A 21,854-nucleotide genomic window follows, 5' to 3' on the forward strand; every position below is an offset into this window, starting at 1 on the left:
CCTGCACAGTCTGGGAGCTCAGTGGTTGTTGATGTACTTGGTGAAGTGTCTGATATCAATTGTTATGTTTGGCTCCTTACTTAGATGTCCAAATGACAGGCAGGCTTTTAACCTGAACAGTCTTGATGTCGTTCCTATATATTCTAAACACTTTCACTCTGTGGTCCAACTCGTCCCAAAAACATTTTAATTGATATTAATAGTAATTAATATCAATAGGTAATAGTCGGTGCCATAGACAATCAAAGTAAAAGAGTCCAATTACCTGGCGGTTCAATCCCCACCATTGCTGCTCGAAAAGAAAAGATTGCCATTGAGCAAGTGTTGATGTTTGGATGTGTCCACTATTGAACTCTGAAGCATTTACGTGGGCCCTAACTGATCATTGTAATCATCATCCTTTCCTTGGAGCAGATCCAGTTTCATCAGAGCATTTGATGTTGCACGCACTGACTGACGTAATGATCGACTGTCGTTTCTCTTTACTTCTTGCAGTTCTTCTTTCACTCCATGGACAGTTCTTGCCATAATATGGGTTACTATAGTTGGATAGAGCTTTTTACTGTATGCCAACATTACCTCTGAACCACACAACTGAGGGTCTCAAACACATTAACCTTCCTGTCGTGTTCGGGTCAAATCTGACCGATTTACAACTTAAAACACTCATAAATATTGTGTTTTAAATCTGATTGCCACAAGGCCTTATGATATCCTCCACACTATGCACTTGAACATATAAAAATGATGATCACCTCATTCATTGAATTTTGAGTGTTTTAATCAACCTTGTTACACCTGTAAGTGATCGCCACAGGAAATGAATGGGTATCCAGACTATATTCAAGAGTGGACACTTGCTCTGGTCTTCATCCCCCCAGGACAGAAGAAGTAGAGTGAGAGTGGAAAACATCATAAAGTTCCAGCTCTTTTTACCAGAGTCCATTGAGGGAATTATACTGGAGAGTGTGTTTGGGGACACCTTGAGAAATTGACCTAGCAGGCCTCCAAGCCTACATAGGTCTGTTGATTTTAGCAGTATATCGCTCAAACAATGAGACTACAAAAAGTCTGTGGGATGCAGAGTCTGGCAGGCTTATATTCCATCCTATACTATGTCCTTACAGCAGTATATCCATATCCTTTCAAGAATTATTTGATTTGATAACAGAGATACACGATCCGTCTGCTGATGAAATGACAAACTAGCTGCCATCAGGAACGTTTGGGACAGGTGGAGGGACTAACAATTGGTCGCTGTTCAAGGTGTACATTCCAAGCAAACCAGGGAAATATGGAATACATATCTGGGCAGCATGTGAAGCCAGTCTGGAATATGCAGGTATACATGAGGAAACCCAGTACTAAAAAGACCAAAAAAAAAAAAAAATTAATAATATATATATATATTATATATCAGCATTAGAAAAATACATACATTGGTTTGGTGCTTACATAAGGAGTAAACATTTATAATCATCACTTTAAAAGTTACATACGTTGTTTTTGGTGCCTATTTGTTTCCCAAATATATTAGTGTGTGTGTGAATGGGTGTATAAGAGGCATTAACTTAAAGAACTTTGTAGAAAGGCGCTTTATGAAGTTCAGTCCATTTCCTTTTATTAGTTTACGGGCAGATCTGCCACATCCAATATGGTGGCACGATTCAGCGCTCAATGCGGCGTCTATGTATATATGTCTATGGTGACGACCTCATGAAACTGAGCGAGAGAAAGCAGAGAGTGTGCAAAGCTGTCATCAAATCATTAAAATACAAGAGAGCAATTCAGAACACTTAAAAAAAAAAAAAAAAGGATGACGAAGGCAGGCATGCATGTCTCAACATGAGGAACTCCTCCTTGAATGGCAGGAAGCCTGTAAAAGGAAGAACAAAGCGATTCCTAGGAAAATTAACTGGATTACAAATGCAAGAGCAGGTGTTTTGTTCAAACTTCTCTGGAAATTGTGTCACACTGGCTGGGTGCATAAAAAGGAGTTGCAGAGGACATGGGGCTCACAGTCTTGCTTATTTTACCTCAAAGGAGAGATTCTTTGAATCTAAAAGAGAGGAAAACACAGCAGAGGGACAAAGCTTTGCCTCACTTTAGAGATTCAGCAGGACTTACTTCTACCATTCGAGACAAAGATGATGACTTCTGCAGTCCAGTGCATCATTATCCTGGCATGCACTGCCATCCTAACTTCAGCAGCAGGATGTAAGTGTGCCACTTTGTTGGCTTTTGGAAAGATGTATTGCTGAATTCCTGCACATGCATGGCTTCTTTTTCATATCAGGAAACACTTCAGTGAAACCGAGTTTACTTACACTGCCTGTCTTCTTCTTTTTCCCCCAGCTATTAAAACATGCCGCTGCTTAAACCCAGGCACGGGTGTACGTGTACCTTTCGCTAACATTGTGAGCGCAGCAGAGTATCTTCCTCGTCCATACTGCAACAAGAAAGAAGTCATGTAAGTACCTGCAGGGATATTTAGTCAATAGACAACATAGAAAGTATGTTTTTTTTTATATATTTTTCAGTGTTGATTACACAGTTGTTTTACATGAAAGCTCTCTCTCTCTCTTTTTCTACAGCATCACACTGACAAATGGCCCCTCAAAGTGTCTCGACCCAGCTGAAAGATTCACCAATGCAGTCCTAAGAAGGTAAGATGAGCTTTTTTTTTACATGGTGCACTTCTGAAGTAATATTTATGTAATTAGAAAAGAGAAAAAAGTGGAAATTAAAGACACATCAAGGTCGAGCAATTTCAAGTTTTTATCTGCAGCAGTCAGTTTGTTATTGTCATTTTTCTTCTTGAAGACAAAATAAAGATAAAATAAAGAAAAAAATAAAACATTTTGAGAGGAAAACGAAAAAAGAAGTGACACCCCTGTCTCAAATGATTTCAAATTTCGAATTAAAGGTTAAACATGACGTGTTTTCTTCACAGGTTAAAGGCACGTGATGCTGTGAAAAACACCCTTGCATCGAAAGCAACCACAGTGCCAGAGACGATGTCAAAGACAGCGACAATAGCGCCAACGTCATCGTAATGAAAGCTGCATGCAATGGTCATTGTAACAATTAAAATCAAGTATCAGTTTGTAAGAGAAAGAAAAGAAGCACACCGTCCACAAGTAAGATGCTACTGGACATAACCGAGCGTATGCACATATAGGAGGCAGTTAGTGAAGTCTGTTACCCAGAGTATTCATCACCATAAACAGGGAGCATGTCAGAGGTGTCTGTGTGGCGGGATCGGAAGCTGTGCTCCCAGTTTGTAGCTTATATACGACGATGACCTCAGTGTAATTCAGCTAGAAATACTGCCTGAATCTAGGGTTAATGAGGAGCTGTATTTGTATGTCTCTGCTGTGAATATACTGTCCACACTACTGTCTTCTTATCTACTTTGTGCACTTCCACCTTTAAAGCTTTGTGTAATAGCATCATTGTAGCAATAATAATAATAATAATAATAATAATATCTTCTAATGTATTTGTATTATGTCTATAATAATGTCTGTTAACATTTTGATGGAATGTATCATATATGTGAACTTGTGGTGGATGTTTTACCACCATTGGAAATGTGAAGGATGTGACTAGCATACTGTACTAATAATAAGTCTTGCAAAGATGAAATGAATCTGGAGACTGTGAAATTGTGACTTCCGGCCATTTGATTATAAATAAACAAGCAGCCAGATAAGTGGCTTCTAGTGACTTCGACCTCCTTGTTCTCAGTATTTGCTACATACATTTTCATGGTGTAATCGTCAAACATATAATATTAATATTAAACAAATACACAAGCTAAAGTTTAAATGATCAAATACCGTGTTTGCAGAGACACACATCTGGTAAACAAATCCTAGCTGGAGTGGTGGTGGAAGAAGCTGCTCTGTAACTCGAGTTCAAGAAGTCAGATTTAACACTGGACCTACGGTGATCTCAAGACATAAATGTTGCTGAAATTTCTGGTAAAGCAATTCACCGACACACAAAATAAGGATCTCGAGTCAATCAATTGGTCTTTAAAGGTTTTGTCATTTTATTCTTGCAAGAGGAACAGTTCTACAAATGCACAAGACAGTCTGCAGAAAATGTTCAGCGTGGGGCAATCCCACACTGATTCTTATACATTTCTAAGGAGTATTCGTCATTATTATGATTTACTTATCTAACTGTACCAGGTGGTTACAATGGAGTGTGTTCATCCCTATCAAACCTCACTAACGAGCTCTGCTGTGCAAGGCACTGAGTGAAACCAAACAAGATTATAACGCACACAGTGTTATACTTCAAAAACTCTTTGAATATTACTGAGATCAAACATGACTATATATGGTTATAAAAGAACACACAATCATGTAATATAAATTTTCCATTACATAAACATTTCCTCACTTGTACAACCACAAATATTGTTTTTCCTGCGCTCAAACAAAGTAGAAGGTTAGTGAACAATGAAGAGAGTTTGCTCATTGTTTAGAATCACTTAGAAATAATAGAAAAAGTGGCACAGTGACAAACATGCTGATGTTAAGTATGTAAATACTGGACCCTATCCTTAAACAAAAAATTGGGCAGATAAAAATTTAAAAGTCAGAGAGTTAACAAAATGTTGACGATTGATATTGAGGGAGAGATGGTTGCGTGTACCGTAAGTTTCACGGCAATCCAGTTTTTTGAGATATTTCATTTAAAACCTTAATTTTTTTAAAAACCTCATCCTGCTGATGGTGCTAGAGAAAAAGTCAGGGGATCAACAAGTTCATTCTAATTTATCATCAAAATCCATTTTCTGTAATTTATCCAAATCAGGGTGACGGTGGGCTGGAGCAGATCCCAGGTTACACCCTAGACCAACCACCGGGGCATTGACAAACAACCATTCACTCTGACGTCTGCATCACACCCTGGGGGACCAATTAACCTGCATGTCTTTGAACTATGGGAAGAAGCTGGAGTGCCTGGAGAGAACCCACCCAGACACTGGAATGCATGCAAACTCAGCCAAGAAACTGAACCAGGAATCTTCTTCCTGTGACGCGACAGTGCTGATAAGATGTATGCAACTATTTACAGCTTTGTGATAGTCCACTGACTTGGTAAACTGATAATGAGCTCTGCATTTCTTCAGAAATGGGTCTTTAACAGGATATTTAATGTGCTGCTGAAAGCTAGAGTCACTCCCTCAAACAGGATTTGTGCTTTAGGAGCACACTGCATGTGCTGCCAAAAGCTACAACAACAGGAAATAACGAGAAAATTCTTATTAAGTGGCTGGCCAGCACTATTTACTACCAGCACTGGACATTTCAAAGCTCCCATAAGCTTACAAATATGCTACTGAGACACACGGCGAACGATCCAGATTGCAATACAATACTGTGAATGTTCAATTGCGAAATCATTGGCCTGGTTTTAGCCCCTATTAATATGTACGCACCTGATTTTCCCACAATTCAAGTAGCATTTTCTCTACGATGAGAAAATCAGCAACTTGCATTGTGATTTGAAAATAAGATGAATATTCAGATTGTAAATAAATTTAAAAAAAGAAAAGAGGCGATGTGGCAGAGTTTAAAACTACTCTGCTGCAATAAAAGTGAACTTAAAGGTCCACTGTGCTTTCTTTACACAATATGGCAGAAATTCAATATAATGTGCAAAAACTCTGTTTGCATTCACCTGAAAAGAACCTTCAAATGAGGCTTTCAGATCTACAAACACCGGGGGGTCCTCTTCCACAGAGGTGAACTGATCAAGACTGGATCTAGATATGAGGCTTTTCATGTTTTGCAATGAAAAACTGCCAAACCATGACAACAAAAGACTGTCAAATATGTCAAGACTGTGTTTTCTGTCACAGTCAGTGTTTGTCTTACACCTGTGTCTCATCTCCTCAATCACCCTGTGTATTTAAGCCATTTTTTCTAGTGTGCTTATGATTACCGGTTGCGTATCTTGCCTGTTTTTTGACCCTGTCTGGATTGTTTGCCTGGTTTACCTGATTCCCGCGTACCAAACCTTTACCTTCAATTAAAGACTGTTTTCCTCTGGTATCTACACTATTAATACACTATTTTCAGGTAATTTCTACAAAATAAAGGAGTATATTATATTAGAGGCGGTAATTTCTACAAAATAAAGGAGTATATTATATTAGAGGCGGTTAATTGTACAGTAAAACACCGTAATATTTAATGGCATATTTTACAGTCTGATCTTACTGTCATGGTTTGACAGTTTTTTAAAATATGGACTAAAACGCCATGAAATTCACATTACCAACATCCTTTTACCGTAATATTAGAAAAGGTTAAAATTCTGGCAACCATAGCTGCCAGTTTTTTTACCGTTAAAAACAACAGTTTCTTTTTTACAGTGCAATCTGCAACTACAACACAAGATGCCACTCAGTCCTACACACTGCTCCTTTAAATATTAAAGTAAAACATACTCATTCAGCAGAATGAGGCCCATGTTACATACAGTCTGTGCTTAAAACAAACAGCTAAGTGACATATTATTAATGTATTCAAACAACAAGTGCATTATATATATTAGAAATATTACAACTTCTGATTTCGTACATCACTGAACAGTTTGAGCAGAACAAACTGAATTTTAATGACCAGTAATCACATTATTATAAGCATTACGGTATTTACACTAAAGCACAATATTATTGTCATTCTGTGTTTGTTTGTAAAAAAACAAAAAAACATTAGAAATCCCCTCATGGTTGTTTTTAAAAGATGACATTTTTGCTGAGTCATACTGTAATACATCAGTTTATTTCTGTCATGTGGCCTTTACACCTACACATGTCTTTTCCCCCCACATGGTTTGGATCATAAGAGAGTAATATTTCTCAAGTCTGGAAGCGCTTTGTCATCAGAAATATTTCAGTTGCAGTCTTTGCCACATTTAATCTTACAAACTCACTTTTTTCAGTAAACTGAAATCATGTTTAAGAAGAACACTGGGTAGATCTGCGGTCAAATAATCACTTTGGCGTTCGAGAGATAAATATTATACTTTCATTATCAGTGACTGATTCGAAAAGCGTGACTGTAACGACGCTGATGGTGGCTTCATCCTGACCGTGATTCATCATTAGCGGTCATAGAGGAGGAGGAGGAGGAGGAGGAGGATGGGTGTCACTGTGATTTAACCTTTAAAAACACTAGATGATAGTTTAAATAAACGACAGAAAAGAAAACTAAAATAAAAGAGAAATGAGACGTAACACAGAAAAACTAATACAGACTAATGCAGCTTAAATACCCTACTTCTTCTCCAAATAATGAAATAGTTGACCGGAATAGGAGCTAGATTAAAATAGCACAAACTAAGGCTAAAAGGAAAACTATTGAAAACTGAGGGACTAATTCACAGCGAGTGTGTTGTGATGTATATACAAGGTCAGGACAAGCCCCCGGGTTTTAAAAACAACAACAATGTGATGTATATGTGATCATATGCACAGTAGCCACAGGTAAAACTGTGTTTGTGTCTTATGATCATTTTATTAGACATGAGTTATGACAGACAGATAAGATATGAAGCTGTGGGCTGACCACCCAGACAGACACTCTACCGATGCACGCTGCATGACTCAGGTTTCTGGCCACCGACTTCAAGCATGCTGTAGCTTAACCTCAACGGGCCTCTAAGTCTGTCCCTGAACCCACCATCCCATGACTACCTCCTGCTGCACATGTGAGTGCACCATAGTGAAACCAACATGCGCACACGTACACAAAGGTTTTTTTCTTAGGTTTCCCACTACAAAGTTCCCAATTAGCACATGATCACAGTACATGAAAGCACAAAGTGTATATAAAGAGAGTCACAACAGCTGTTTGGTATCAGTCTCAGTCTAAAGATCACAGCACTTCAACCAAGATGAAGACTTGCATCTTGCTCATCTTCGGCGCCCTGCTTGTCGTCGTAACTGGTAAGTGGATTTCTGATTGCTTAACATTCCTGTGAGCAACTGAGGTTAAACAATAATTTGGCTGGAGACAGGATTTGTGCTTTAACAGCAAAGTATTCAACTACAGATGAGTGAGTTGCACGAGTTTTTGTTGCTTTCAATACAAAAAAACGTCTTTGTTTTGTTGCCTGAGGTCTTAATCTGTGAGACGTTAACTGCTTGATCTGTAAATCTGTGCAGATCTAAATAATAATAATCACATTATTTCATAGTTATTATATTTAATTTGATGTTTTTATATGTTAAATCCTAATCTTCAAAGTACTGACTGAAGTAAAAATGTGCAATATTTGCACGGTGCAGGGTTTGAGAAAAATCGGAAACGCTGCAAGAAGGAAACGATATTTACCAATGAGATGAGTGTTATGAATCAAATCAGTGTTTATATAAAACTAATTACACAGCAGTGATTTCTAGTAAATGTGGAAAAGCATAATTTAACGTCGATATATTCTGCACCTTCTCCTAGATATACGGTATTTGGATACTTTAAGTTGTTTGGTGGTAGAGCAGGACTGAATAATGAACTCACTGATGTGACACATGTGCAAAAAAATGTTATTGTGCAATGAAAAGAAAAGGTGAAGTGAAAGAAAGTGAGTGAAAATGGGACGAGTTCAAGCCGTGTTACCTCATTCATCCAATGTGGTGTCAAAGTTTATATATTGATATTTTATCTTACACTGGCATAACAAGTTAAGGTTATCAATATGACTGAATACATTCATAAGTATTAATCTTCGTTGAATATTTAAAGAAACAGCTAGAAACAGCAAAAAGACGTGGGGGCATTGTGTATCACTCAGTTGAACTAGTGATAAGGAGTACAACTGAAAAGAAGAAGCAGAAAATGAAGAAGTGCCCATCATAAGAGTGTCACAATCCAGAAGGGAGTGATTGTGATGAAAGCAGTCAGAAAGTGACCCTGTCAGCATTTTATTCATGGAACTAAAACCACACAAATCAGAAGAAATCAAGCGACCTTTAGATTGACACAACAGATAGGTACGTAACGTAAAGTGTCTGCATGGGTTCTCTCTGGGTACTCCAGTACTTCCTCCCACAGTCCAAAGACATGCACTTAACAGGATGATTGGCGTCTCTAAATTGCCATAGGGTGAGTGTGAATGCTTGTTTATATGCCCTGTCATGAGCTGGTGACTTGTCCAAAGTGTAATTAATCCACCCCAGTGTTTGCTTGAACTTGAGTTAACTTGTAAGTGGAGTTTCAGTGAAACCTTTTATAATCGTAAAATCACTACACAAACACTAACAGCAGCCAAGAATCGTTCTTTGTTTGGAGTCTGGAATCATTTTCACGAGTGATTTAGAAAAAAACTATGCAAAAGAGGAGAAGCCAAGCGATGAATGTATCTGTTTAAACATGTCTAATCAGTGTTGTGACTGAAACCGTCCGTCTGTTGTCAGGTATGCCGCCGATCAGCAGGGACTACAACACACACTGTCGGTGCCTGCAGGTGGAGTCGAGGATCATCCCGCCAGACAACCTGAAGAGCATCAAGATTGTCCCCGAAGGGCCTCACTGCCCGGATACAGAAGTGATGTGAGTTTAAGCAAAGTCGAAGACAAAAACAAGTGAGACACAGACATTTAGACTATGCTTGGAAGTCTGTAAAGTCTTCCAGAAGGTCCAGAACTAACTAAAGTTACTTAGTCTACAATTAATATTTAATTGTACATTCTGTAAACATTACATAATGATCCAAATACTCTTAAAACACGTAATTATATAAACAGTTAGTTGTACATTTTAAAAAATGAATGAGAAGTTCTCTACAAACTTTTTGCACAGTTAAGGTGTCAGAATTGATAAAACTCTTGATCACGGCCAATTACATTTTCTGTTAACTAATTGTTTCCGCCCTAATGATAAGCCACATGGATGTAAAGTATCTATTTGGCCCTTTTCCATCAGTTCTGTGGCTTTTGTTCATGAACTAACAAACAGCGCTTGCGTAACTGCAATTTTTTAAATCCGGTAACCTGAAACTGGATCTCGCAGCATGAGTGTGGGAATTTTTTTTTTCACAAGGCCTGCTCTTTCCTTGGACATGCGCCCACGTTATAAGCAAATGACAGATGTTCTCTATGCTTCAGCGGTCGGTGGTTGGTAAACATTTAAAGCTCTGTTAAGAGCCTATAAAAAAGAGCTTTGACAACATCCTTGATACTGAATATGTCCTCACAGGCATCAAACTGTCTCTTCTTCAGGTCATTATTGTTCCTTAAATCCAATCTAGTGAGGACAAGTTATAAGATAAGACAAGTTAAAGCTGTATAAACAAAAAAAACAAAAACACAGCTGAAGCTCATACTGCTGCTAACACTCACAAGTTTTCCCAGGTTCTTATCTCTCAGACACAAGTGGCTACAATTCCTTCCCCAGTTTGTGACAATTTTAACTGGAAAGCCTCTGTTTGCATGCCATACTTCTAAAACTACCAAATAAAGGCATGATGAAGCATCGTGAACTCATGATCTGAGTGTTTGATTTTTCAGAGCTGGCCTGGTGAGCGGGGAGAGGGTCTGCCTAAATCCCCGGTCCTCCTGGGTGAAGAAGCTGATTCACTTTGTTCTTGAGAGACAGCTACATGTGGGAGGGACACTTCCCAAGAACTGAGGCGCAAATCCATGTTGCAAATAAAGCTATTGAGAGCAACTCGTTTCTGCAGCTATGAGCCATTGCTGTTTTACTTTAAATATAACACACCACGTTTAACCCGGTTTGTGTAAATTAAATACATTTTTTTTTTTTGTGCATGTGGTTTTGATTTCTTAAAGTTTTCATTTCAGAACTGTATTTCTACTGAATGTTGGATATTGTTTAAGTTTTGGGAGGAGGGCAATGCATGAATGTAATGTATGCAATCACCTTTGCGTGCACGGGATGTTTAAATTGTGTTTGTAAAAGGTCAAGTGAGACCTGAAATGTAAATCATGTCTAGAAAGCTTTGGTTGTATGACCTTTTGAAAGCAGATGCTGGATGAAGTCATTTCTATGTAATTCTCCTTTTGTTGATGCTTCTCCAATAACAACAAGAACTTACTGATTTACTGATTTACTAATTTAAGTTCCAATGAAACTATCTATTGCTTTAAAAGAAAAATAAATTAATGTTTAACAAGTAAAATGTTGTTTCTTGCATTCAGATATCATCTTGTGCCATATTTCTATGCTGTAGAGGGATTCAACTTTATTGCCCTTAAGGGGAAATTTGTTTTGCAGAAGTGAAACATGAAAGTAAAAAAAACTTACGAGTCCAAGGTCATTTACACTGAATCATTGACACCTCATATAAACCATTTCCTGTCAAGGCAAGCAGGTCAGTCAGAGCCAAATGCATCCAGTATGGTTGCAGCCAATTTTCCTGTTTCTAAGCAAGTTATATCGACTTACCATCTGAGCAGTCCCGCGTCTGCAGCCTCCAGGCTATTTTAAAAATGTGCAAAGATGTGGAATGTAGATGGAGCATCCAGAAACCTCTGTGGTTTTGAAATGAAGCCAACACAGCAGTGACTAAAAATGTAGTTGTTACTGTAGAGTTGTATGTAAATTCACCCTCAGTACATTTTTCATGAATGGGGAAATAAGCTTCAGAGAGCAAAACAGTTTTTTGTACCAGGCTGTAAACATGTTTATTTCTGCTGTGAAGTTGGACATTTGGACATGGGGACTTATGGAGACTGACTCACTTCTGGAGCCAGCCTCAAGTGGACGTTTGAGGAACTGCAGTTTTCGGCTTTACTTCACAACCACAAAGATTCAAACATGAGGTTAACACTATAATAAAAACCTGGACTAATTTCAACCATCAGCATCTTCACCCAACCATTCTGCATAATGAAATATGAAATATTTCCCATGACATGCTGATTACACTCTGCATAGATTAATAACAAACTCTGTTTAAATACCATTGTTATTGCTCAGTATTTCCAGAGAAAACCAAAACAAAGACAAAACTTTTTGTCTTATTGTTGGATTTGTGTTTATTTATTTGTCATGTATTTGTCTTAGAGATAGAACTTTGACTTGATTTGAAATCTTCTCACCGTTAACACGTCAAATCCATCAAACTTTGGCACTCTTGTTTAAACAAGTACAGATAGTTAATGTGTCCACTGACATAAGGACGCTCTAAGAGGATGTCAGGATAAATTTCAACATGAATAACACACATCTGGATTCGATTTTTTAGCGTGGGAGTCCCCTATGTTTCTTATCAGCATGCACATTTTTCACAAATAAACATTCATATAAATGCTTGTGAAATCAAAGCCAAGCCACCAAGAACTGGTTGTGTCATCGAGGACACAGGAAGGATTTCACAATAAAGAGCAGTTTGAAGAGCGATAAAGATGAAGTGTTTTTCAAATATTCCTGAGATTTGGTAGAGATCTTTGATTGCCCCGGCCAGTTGTAGCATGTCAAGCGTCTTTGTCGTCATAAAGAGCTGAGGTTTTACGTCAGCTAAATGTTGCAGCATGTCAATTGTGTAGAAATAATTATGGTGAGAATAATGACACTTTTTTTTCACCTTTAACCGAGTTGGACAGTATTAAAGGGAAAACCACATCAAAGACACAACATGGGAACACATCCCAGATCGGGGCCAGCATCAACGTTTCGTACTATACAGTAATTATACAGTAAAATGCAGATCCACTGGAGACAGCACACGTCGTATATTACTGCACAATCTCATTCTCGGTCGCCCGATTCCTGCATATGTTGTCACTGTCATTTTCTCTCTCTCTCTCTCTCTCTCTCTCTCTCTCTCTCTCTGTCTGTCTGTCTGTCTGTCTGTCTCTTTCAGGATTATTCCTAGTCAGACACGGTATTGGTTGAAGATGCAGTCACATCTCCCTTTACTGAAAACTCTCTCCCATCACCACCACCATCTGTAAACATACATGTCTCATTAATGCATGTTACTAACTAAACTTCTTCTCGTGGATCGTGGCTGCTGCTGTGATCCTGCACGACGTCCACTACACATATTACTACTGTCATTATTGTTACCATATTTCAATTACAGTTTATAGTTAGTTTATGATTTGCTGCTGCTGTGCATCTGTGTCTTTCTATCTCCATCACAGGTTCCACTGCTACTGTAATCATTTTCATTCATTGTCATTGTGTTTGCACAATATCTTTGTGTTGATTTCTTCTGTACATGTGACATCCATTGCACGTCTGTCCGTCCTGGGAGAGGGATCCCTCCTCTGTGGCTCTTCCTGAGGTTTCTTCCACCTTTGTCCCTGTTAAAATGTTTTTTTTCTAAGGACAGAGGGTATCACTCCCTGTACAGATTGTAAAGCCATTCGAGGCAAAATAAAAAAACAAAAGTAATTTCTCATTCTAAAGATAATTTCGTCGTAGTTTCTGTCTTTTATTTGTTCACAGTAAACTAAACTCAATAAAAATGACTCCTGGCAAAGAGTAAAAATTTAATCAATAAAAAACAACAACAAAAAAAACATGATATTTTGTTTAGTTTCATGTCCAAATAAAAAGAAATGTTAAACAGAAGCATTTATCACATTGTGTCAAGACTCAGTTTGACATAAAGGGAGTTGTGAGTCATCTGCTGCAACAACATAACCCTTCCCCTGTGGGAACCACGCCTGCAGGGCTTGTGTCCAGCTACCAGTTCTGCAGAATGTTGACAAGATGTCGAACACTGTAAACACAAAGGGAAATTATTAAGACGATAAAAACTTGTCGTGTAAATCATGATGGATTAACAACCCACCTTGATTAACAGCCAAGATCTTTGAGTGGAAGTTCTTGGCGTTGTCTTTCTTCACCATGTACTCGTCTATGGGCAGCCTCGCCGTGTGCACGCTCAGCTCTCTGGCCCTCGAGAAGCTCAACTTCTGCGGAGCGGGGGGAGACGCTCAGACAAATTGGTAGAAAGCCAACATTTTGCATGACACATGCACTAATCTCCAATTACTACAGAGATAAAATAGTAACAAGATAAATGTCATTTCGAGTTGGCTTATCGGAGCTACTGTAATGTAGAATACCTTCTGGATGCTTTCATCCACGAGGCCACCCAGGACGTAAACCTTGTCAGCATCGACTGTTTCTAAAGCTGAAATGAAGGAAAATAAAACAAATGAGCAAAAACACTAAATATGAACATATAATGAACTTTACTTCACACATCAACTCAATTTGATCTTCTAAACTTTTGAACGTGTCAAACATTTTGACATCGTGAGAACAATCTATCAACAATCTACCTGATTAGGGTGGAGGCTTCAAGCGGGAAGTACCCCGCTGAGCTGAGAGCGTCACAGAGTGTCACCATCAGGTCGCAACAAGTCGACTTGTGAACAGCGCAAGACGTCTAGTCGAGCTGTAATTGATGCTCAAATAGAAAATTACCATGCTTCTACTTAAATGCCCTAATTTAATGATTTAATATCACAGCAGCATGAACTTTTTACATTTTCCATAAAGTTGAATATCCCTAACTCTTTGTGAGCTTTGACTTTTATTGAGGATTTTCATTTATCTAACACTGTGTTTGTGTTTTTATAAGTGGAAGCTTGAAAACATTATTTCATAAAGTGTAGTAGCAGTAGTGCGCAATAAGCTGTATGATCAGATGGTCTGAATGCACCCTCTGCTGGGCAAATTATGTATTTAACATATCTATGAAATTCAAACGCTCTGAAAAGAAAGGTATTTTATTCATGAATGCCGTCGAGACAATTCAAACCTTCGTCAGCATCTGGAGTGAGGTAGACGACGGTTTCTGCAGGGAAAAGGTCCAGACAGCTTTCCTCTGTTATGTCCATCTGAAAAATGAAAATACTAAATAATCAGAATCTGTTGCTGAATATTCAAACTGCTCCTGGTCTTATAGATGGAGTGAGTAAAACTATAAACACGTGTGTTCTGTAATCAGTGGATGTTTGTGGTCCAAATGAAAGCTGAATCTTCAAAGTGTCTATGATCATTTCTGCCTGTTGTATAAGGCCAACTTCTTCCAACTCAGAACCATCAAGACTCGTTCACGCACTAACATCATCCAGGCCGGACTGCTGCAACTCACTCTACCTTTGCAAATCTCAGTCTACCATTTCCCGTCAAAACGCTGCAGCTCGGTTACTGACAAAGTCCAAGAGACACGAAACACATCACACCCCGTTTCAAGTATCCCTAGACTGGCTTCCCGTTCACTTCAGGATCAAGTCCTTCAAACTTGTCCTCTCTTGCCCCTACGTGTATCTAATACACTTTTCACTAGAACCCTCAGATCATCCCACCATGGCACTTTGGTTGTGCCTCGTTCAAAGAAGTAAAAAAAGAAAGGCCGGATCAGACAGGAAGTTTTTGGTGGAGTCTGATGATGCTTTTCAGACGAATCTTAAGACCCACAGTGAGCCGATACTCGGGTATCAGATTCCAGTGTGGGCAAGTGTTCCCAGGCTAGATGGATTATATAGTTCCTCCAGTGGGTTGAAGGTCTGCCCCGTGCTCTCTCACCGGATTTATTTTTATTCTGTGTCTGTCTTTGTGAAGCACTTTGGTGCAAAAGCCTGTTTGCTATATGAATGAAATGAGACTTGAACAATCACCATGTAGTTCTGGAAGCCGTCGTTCATTCGAAGGCACTCTCTGTAGAGACGACCGTCCTCTCTCAGGTCTGTCAGGAAAACATGAAACGGCCGCGCCGCCTTCTTGTTCGACCCGTACAGCCGTCTCAACTGGCCGGCCAGTCGACTTATCTCCTGAAGCACACAAACATTTTAAACACAGTTAAAGGAAGCTGAATAAAAGCAGACAGGTAAACGTCTCTACCTGCTCATCAATCTCTTACCTTGTCAGACATGCTGTCCGTCATACTCAGGTCAACACAGAGTTTGGGTCCTGTGGACTGAGCCTCGGCTAAACGCTCTTTGGTGATCGCTTTCATGACCCGTTTGGTAAACTGAGGGCTGCCAGGACGAGCACCTGCATGACAAAAACCCAGCAAAGACGTGTTCTGGTTATAGAAAGTCTAGAGTGGAACGTCTCTTCGCTCTTCACTCGATCTTTACCTGACTCCTCACGGTTGAGCTTCCTCCTCTGCTTCTCTTCTTTCCTCTTGCTTTTCTTCGCTGCTACCTGCCTCTCCCAGTTGCGCTGCTTCCTCAACACATTCCTCTGATCATCGATAAGGACAAAACGGCATTAGCGGTGCGGCGAAACTCGAGATATCCACAGATTTTTATGAGATACTACTAATTTAAGGTTTGAGGTTTAAGAATTTCAGGAAACGCCTGACTTTCAGCTCGTGAATGATGAATTTTTGAGCTTGTTTGAAGTTCTTTGGGAACATATCGAGCCCAGTTGGTCGCAAAAGTTTCTGAAATCACGGGGAATTGTGTATTTTATCAACGGAAGCAGGAAGAAAACATGAAAATTACCAAAGCTAGACTTATGAGTAAAGAAAAACACAAATGATATCAATCTGCTTTGATCGGTCTCATACCATTGTGATATAAATACTGTTATTTATTTTTCTCTCCTTAGGTTACACGGGGTCACGTGTGGGACTTGTGGTCCTCAGCAGTATTAATTGTTTGTCTTTGACTAGGTGCCAGTCTATCTCAACACTGTGGTGGCCAGGATCGAAGAGACCTGTTGCTGCCTTTCTAGACATAATAGATAGTTTGTTGTTGACGTTCCAATCTGTGTAAACAGACTAGAATATGCTGACAATAACACCTCCATGGGTAAAGACATTCTCTTTAAATAATTCTGGGCGTGTAGTATTTGTGGTGTTATCTTGGGGTTTAAAGTCGATCCAGCAGGATGAGTTGGGCAGAATGTGAGACCGACTCAGGCACTTCTGATGAACTTTGAGAGTGTCTCTAATTCTCCTTGGGCCAAGCGTCAATAAATAATACAGCATAAGACATCAGAGGCTCCTTTCCTGACCTCACCATTGACCTTTGACTTCAGCAATTTCTCCACAACACTTACTCTGGGTATCTTTATTTCAATCAGGTTTTTGATGTACACTTCAGATACTTCTATATTTTATATCTTACTTGTTTTCATGTTTTGTCAGTTTTTATATGTTGATCCTGAGATATATATATATATACATTTAATTCAGCTGTTTTATGGTTAAAATCATCCATTATCTGCAACCGCTCATCCTTATTAAGGTGGTGAGGGCTGGAGCCTATCCCAGCTGACCCTGGACAAGTGGACAACTCATCACATGGCACAAAGAGACAAGAAGCAGGGACGTGAAAACATGTAGTCCTTAAATCCAACAGACTCACTGAGCATGCTGCGTGCTCTCTCCCTGCTCTCTCCTCCACCACATCAGCGTCCACGTCTATCTGCAGCAGCTCCATCCCCTCTGAAACTCCACTCAGCTGCATTTCACGCACATCTGGACACGTGTGTGCCATCTCAGTCAGCTGTGAGCTCCCTCCACGTCGATCAAAGTCCAGATGTTTCTCGTGTGTGCAGAGTCATATTTGTGTCACATCAGTGGCAAAGCAGAAAAAGTAAAAAACAAAACAAAAACAAACCTCACATGGGAGAAAAACAAAAAAAAGGTCGAAGTCGCTTCCAGGTTGCGAACACGTGAGCGGCGCGCGAGAATGGCGTCAGAGTAAACAAAGACGGAGGGGGCGTGGCCAAGAAGAAGTTTCATTCATTCATTCATGATTAAACGTGTTTACAATAAATACAATAAAACATACTTGGTTCATCCGCTGTGTGATGTAACACAGATATAATTACAAATAAGTTACATGTAATACATATACTACTGCTGTTACATAATCGAATATATTGGATATATATCTATATCTATATATCTATATATTATATATAGATATAATTATATATCTATATATATATATTTTCTTTTTCTTTTTTCTTTTTTTCAAGGTTCACTCCATATTCAAGGTTTCATTCAATACATTCAAAGTTTAATTCAAGGTTTAATTTCCTGAATGGCATGCTATAATATATATATAATGAGATTATTAGCATTGTGACAAATGTTAGGCTGATGATAATAATAATAATATAATAATAACAATATCAAAATATCTGTATAATATATATAATATCTGTATCAGAGCTTCCATGCATCTATATATATTTTGTCAGATGAAAGAAGCAAACTGCCCAGGTACAGTTTTATACTGAGGCCGGTGTACTAAGAAGTCTGTGTAAATGTGTAGTGTGTTATTTTATTGGTATGATACAGCGACCAAGCAGTGATTTCATGAGCTGGGTCAGGAAGTCACAGTAGGGAGGGAGTGACATAAACTGGTTTGCTTGGCAATATCTTTTGTCATTATTGTAATTAATTAAACTATAAATTGCTCCCAGCTTTTGTTTTGTTATGTTATGTTATGTATAGGTGAAACACAGAATTGGGTGACAATGTTTTGCTACATGCTTTACAACCAGTCAAACCAAAAAAGGGAACAGTAAACTTAGAAGTAGCAATAAAAAACTACTAGAAAACACAGTGAACTGAAAGAGCTAGAGTTTTATTTAAAAAATATGTGTTGATATCGTTGATAACGCTGTCTCTGTCTATGATGCTGTCTGTGTCTCTGGTGCTGTAGTCGCTTTCGATGCAATGGTGTTTTTCGCAGCATCACGTGCCTTTAACCTGTGAAGAAAACACGTCATGTTTAATCTTTAATTTGAAATTTGAAATAATTTGAGACAGGGGTGTCACTTCTTTTTGACTCATGACCTATTAAAAGGAAGCTACCTATGATCAAATAGGTGCAAATATTCAATCATTTCCTCTCAAAATGTTGTATTTGAAAAGCGTTATTTTTTCTTTATTGTATCTTCAAGAAGAAACATGACAATAACAAATCACACTTTGACTGCTGCAGATAAAAACTTGAAATTGCTCAACCTTGATGTGTCTTTCATTTCCACTTTTTTTCTCTTTTGTAATTACATAAATATTACTTCAGAAGTGCACCACGTCTTACCATTTTAGGACTGCTTTGGTGTATCTTTCATTTGGGTCCAGAGATACTCTGCGGCCATTTTTCAGTGTAATACTGTAGAAAAAAAGAGAGAGCTTTCATGTAAAACAACTGTAAAAACATACTTTCTATGTTGTCTATTGACTAGATATTCCCGCAGGTACTCACATGACTTCTTTGTTGTTGCAGTATGGACTAGGAGGATACTCTGTGGCGCTCACAATGTGAGAGAAAGGTACACGTACAGTCTTAGTTTTGTTTAAGCAGCATATTACCTTGGCTGGAAAAAAAGAAGACAAGTAGTGTAAGTAAACTACAGTTTCACTTTCACTGATATGTTAGGCTCGACAAAAGAAGCCACTTACCTCCTGATGAAGTTAGGATGGCAGTGCATGCCAGGATAATGATGCACTGGACTGCAGAAGTCATCATCTTTGTCTCGAATGGTAGAAGTAAGTCCTGCTGAATCTCTGAAGTGAGGCAAAGCTTTGTTTCTTTGATTCAAAGAATCTCTCCTGTGGGGTAAAATAATCAAGACTGTGACCCCCATGTCCTCTGCACCTTGTTTTTATGCACTCAGCCAGGGTGACACAATTTCCAGAGAAGTTTGAAAACAAAACAATAGAAACATCTGTTCTTGCTTCCTGTCTTTCGAGAAACGAGTTCCCCGTGCTCTGACAGGCATGCTTCGTCAGCTTCTTTTGTGGGTTTTGAAAACACTCTGCACTCTCACAAGCACTTTTCCTCTTTTTACATACAAATCCTGGAAATCGTCGCTCTGGCTTCTTTTGTGCATGAATTTCCCTGCTATACAGATATGTTTTTTTTCTAGACAGTTTCATAAGAACTGACACTGTTTACTGCTGGTGTGAAATATTTGTAGTGTTGTATGAGTGTGAGAGATGAAAGTAATGAGTTTGCATGATAAAAGATGTTTGGGTGTGAGGTGTCTGCACATAGATGCATAGTTATATCCTAATGCTTGTACTATTACATATATATGCTTTACATCAAGATAATTGTTTGGCCTGCTAGCTGTTATTTTGGTCCATCCTGACTTTAAGGATATTTGGATAGGGGTACCAAAGAACCAAAGAGCTGTCAGGAGTGTTGATGATTGTGTTGTAAAATATGGTAAGAGAGTCATCGGGTATCTCAAGCCCCAAACAGTGTTTTTTCCCTGTGTGTGTGTTTCCTTTGGCGTGGTTAAGGGAGAGATTTCAGGTCAAAGGTTAAGAGCAAATTGGAGGGGCCTCTCTTTTCTTCTGTCCCTATCTTACACTGATTTATACTATTGTTTATTTAGACTGCATGTATTGTATTGTATTGTATAACCTCCACCGTATATAAGGGTTTGTAACACATAGGCCGGGAGAGTCTCTCATCATTCGGCCAGGAGCTCTCCAAGTAACATTTACTTGCTACGATGCTGAACTTGTTGTAATAAACTTGTTCTGCAACTAAGACAGTGTCGGCGGAGTTTCTCTTCAAACATCTTCAACTGCATCACCACCGAATATACTAGAGGTGTAACAATTTTAATAATGAAGTAAAAAGGAAGTGAAATCTTTCTAGAAAACCGTCCTGTAACCATCATTAAAACCACACTGCAGAGAAAATGTGTGGGGCAGGAATCACCATAGATCAACGGGAGTCAGTTGCAGGTTGGATGTTCTCGCTGGATTTCAAAGTATCACGAAAAACAGGAAAAAAAATACTCAAAAAAACAGAAATAATTACCCCTAAAATAAAACAAAAAAAGTACTCAGAAAAACAGAAATAATTACCCCTAAAATAAAACAAAAAATTACTCAGAAAAACAGAAATAATTACCCCTAAAATAAAACAAAAAATTACTCTTTTTTTTTCAAGTGAATGCAATACGCTTCCGTACACTAAAACCTAATTAGTTTACTTCAAATTAATTTCAAATGTTTTAAGGCAAGTTGAATTTGAAGGCGGAACTATCGTGTAATCTCGTTCTTGTAGTCGGAAGCCAAAAGTGGGTGCACACTTGGGCTGTTACCATGTAGCTCTTGTTAGCATTAAATTATAAATATCTCGTCTTTCCCTCCGTGTCAGCGTTTACATGTGGGCTTGTTTTACGCTGCATGTTTGCAGCATTCAGTCAGTGTTCATACCTTTAACATTGACTCAACCCTCGGCTCTAAAACAATCATTATACGCCGTGTTGTTGTTAGCATTTGAGGCTAACACGCTGCCATGCTGCCTCGCAGTGACCAATCAGAGACGAGGAGGTGTGGCATACGCCGCCAGACAGCATTGTGGGTATTTAAAATATAGATATTTTATGAATTATTTAACAGATTGAGGTTTTTAACGCGTGTTATTGTTGTTTTATATATAATCTATCATCACGTTACTCATATAAACAGCTGTTATTTAGTGTTTCCATGACAGCACCGTGACCGAGCACGCCACCGTCCACATACTAGTACCTGGGCTGGAGCAGTTATCCGTTAAGACTATACTTTCAGGGATCATTTCTATAGTTTCTAACTTGAGAAATGTGTTTCTAAAGTGTTTGGTCTCGCCAACCACGATGAAGAGTCAGTGATACTCCTTCCTGAGCGCGAAGCGGGCGCAGAGACTTGATTCAGTTCTTATGCTCTGTGCTTTTGATGACCGTTCACTGTCTCCTCGGGGACACTGAGGGAAGGAGTATGATCAGAGTGGTTGCGCTAAACTGTTAAATGATAAAAATAACTTAACTTAGAGTCATGACTAGCTGTAGTTACCATAAGGATGCCACATATATGGTGGTATATAGACTAATTCAGAATTAGAAATACTTTAATATTCCCAGGGGGAA

The 21,854-nt window shown here is 38.7% G+C and overlaps 4 protein-coding genes and 1 non-coding gene across 5 annotated transcripts; 3 read left to right on the forward strand and 2 right to left on the reverse strand.

Annotated features, from left to right (window-relative positions):
• Positions 1-1,903: 1,903 nt before the first annotated feature.
• LOC104937999 (growth-regulated alpha protein) lies at positions 1,904-3,729 on the forward strand. Its single transcript, XM_010754326.3, has 4 exons — positions 1,904-2,217; positions 2,356-2,470; positions 2,595-2,666; positions 2,954-3,729. The coding sequence occupies exons 1-4, from the start codon at positions 2,148-2,150 to the stop codon at positions 3,054-3,056; spliced, it is 360 nt and encodes a 119-aa protein (XP_010752628.1). The 5' UTR covers positions 1,904-2,147; the 3' UTR covers positions 3,057-3,729.
• Positions 3,730-7,820: 4,091 nt separating this feature from the next.
• On the forward strand, positions 7,821-11,166 carry cxcl19 (chemokine (C-X-C motif) ligand 19). Its single transcript, XM_010754327.3, has 3 exons — positions 7,821-7,975; positions 9,443-9,578; positions 10,535-11,166. Exons 1-3 carry the CDS (start codon positions 7,924-7,926, stop codon positions 10,653-10,655), a joined length of 309 nt encoding a protein of 102 aa, XP_010752629.3. The 5' UTR covers positions 7,821-7,923; the 3' UTR covers positions 10,656-11,166.
• Positions 11,167-13,369: 2,203 nt separating this feature from the next.
• trmt10b (tRNA methyltransferase 10B) lies at positions 13,370-17,676 on the reverse strand. The gene is made up of 8 exons (XM_019271591.2): positions 17,330-17,676; positions 16,094-16,199; positions 15,874-16,007; positions 15,632-15,784; positions 14,770-14,848; positions 14,069-14,136; positions 13,792-13,915; positions 13,370-13,719 (listed from the first exon to the last, which is right to left on the reverse strand). Exons 1-8 carry the CDS (start codon positions 17,459-17,461, stop codon positions 13,586-13,588), a joined length of 930 nt encoding a protein of 309 aa, XP_019127136.2. The 5' UTR covers positions 17,462-17,676; the 3' UTR covers positions 13,370-13,585.
• An 865-nt stretch (positions 17,677-18,541) lies between these two features.
• On the reverse strand, positions 18,542-19,686 carry cxcl8b.1 (chemokine (C-X-C motif) ligand 8b, duplicate 1). The gene is made up of 4 exons (XM_010754329.3): positions 19,387-19,686; positions 19,190-19,301; positions 19,025-19,096; positions 18,542-18,687 (listed from the first exon to the last, which is right to left on the reverse strand). The coding sequence occupies exons 1-4, from the start codon at positions 19,451-19,453 to the stop codon at positions 18,609-18,611; spliced, it is 330 nt and encodes a 109-aa protein (XP_010752631.2). The 5' UTR covers positions 19,454-19,686; the 3' UTR covers positions 18,542-18,608.
• A 1,817-nt stretch (positions 19,687-21,503) lies between these two features.
• On the forward strand, positions 21,504-21,719 carry LOC113747384 (small nucleolar RNA U3). The gene has a single exon (XR_003463618.1). It is a non-coding gene; the product is annotated as a small nucleolar RNA U3 (small nucleolar RNA).
• Positions 21,720-21,854: the final 135 nt, after the last annotated feature.

This window comes from Larimichthys crocea, chromosome I (assembly GCF_000972845.2).
Source record: "Larimichthys crocea isolate SSNF chromosome I, L_crocea_2.0, whole genome shotgun sequence".
Lineage (NCBI taxonomy): Eukaryota > Metazoa > Chordata > Actinopteri > Sciaenidae > Larimichthys > Larimichthys crocea.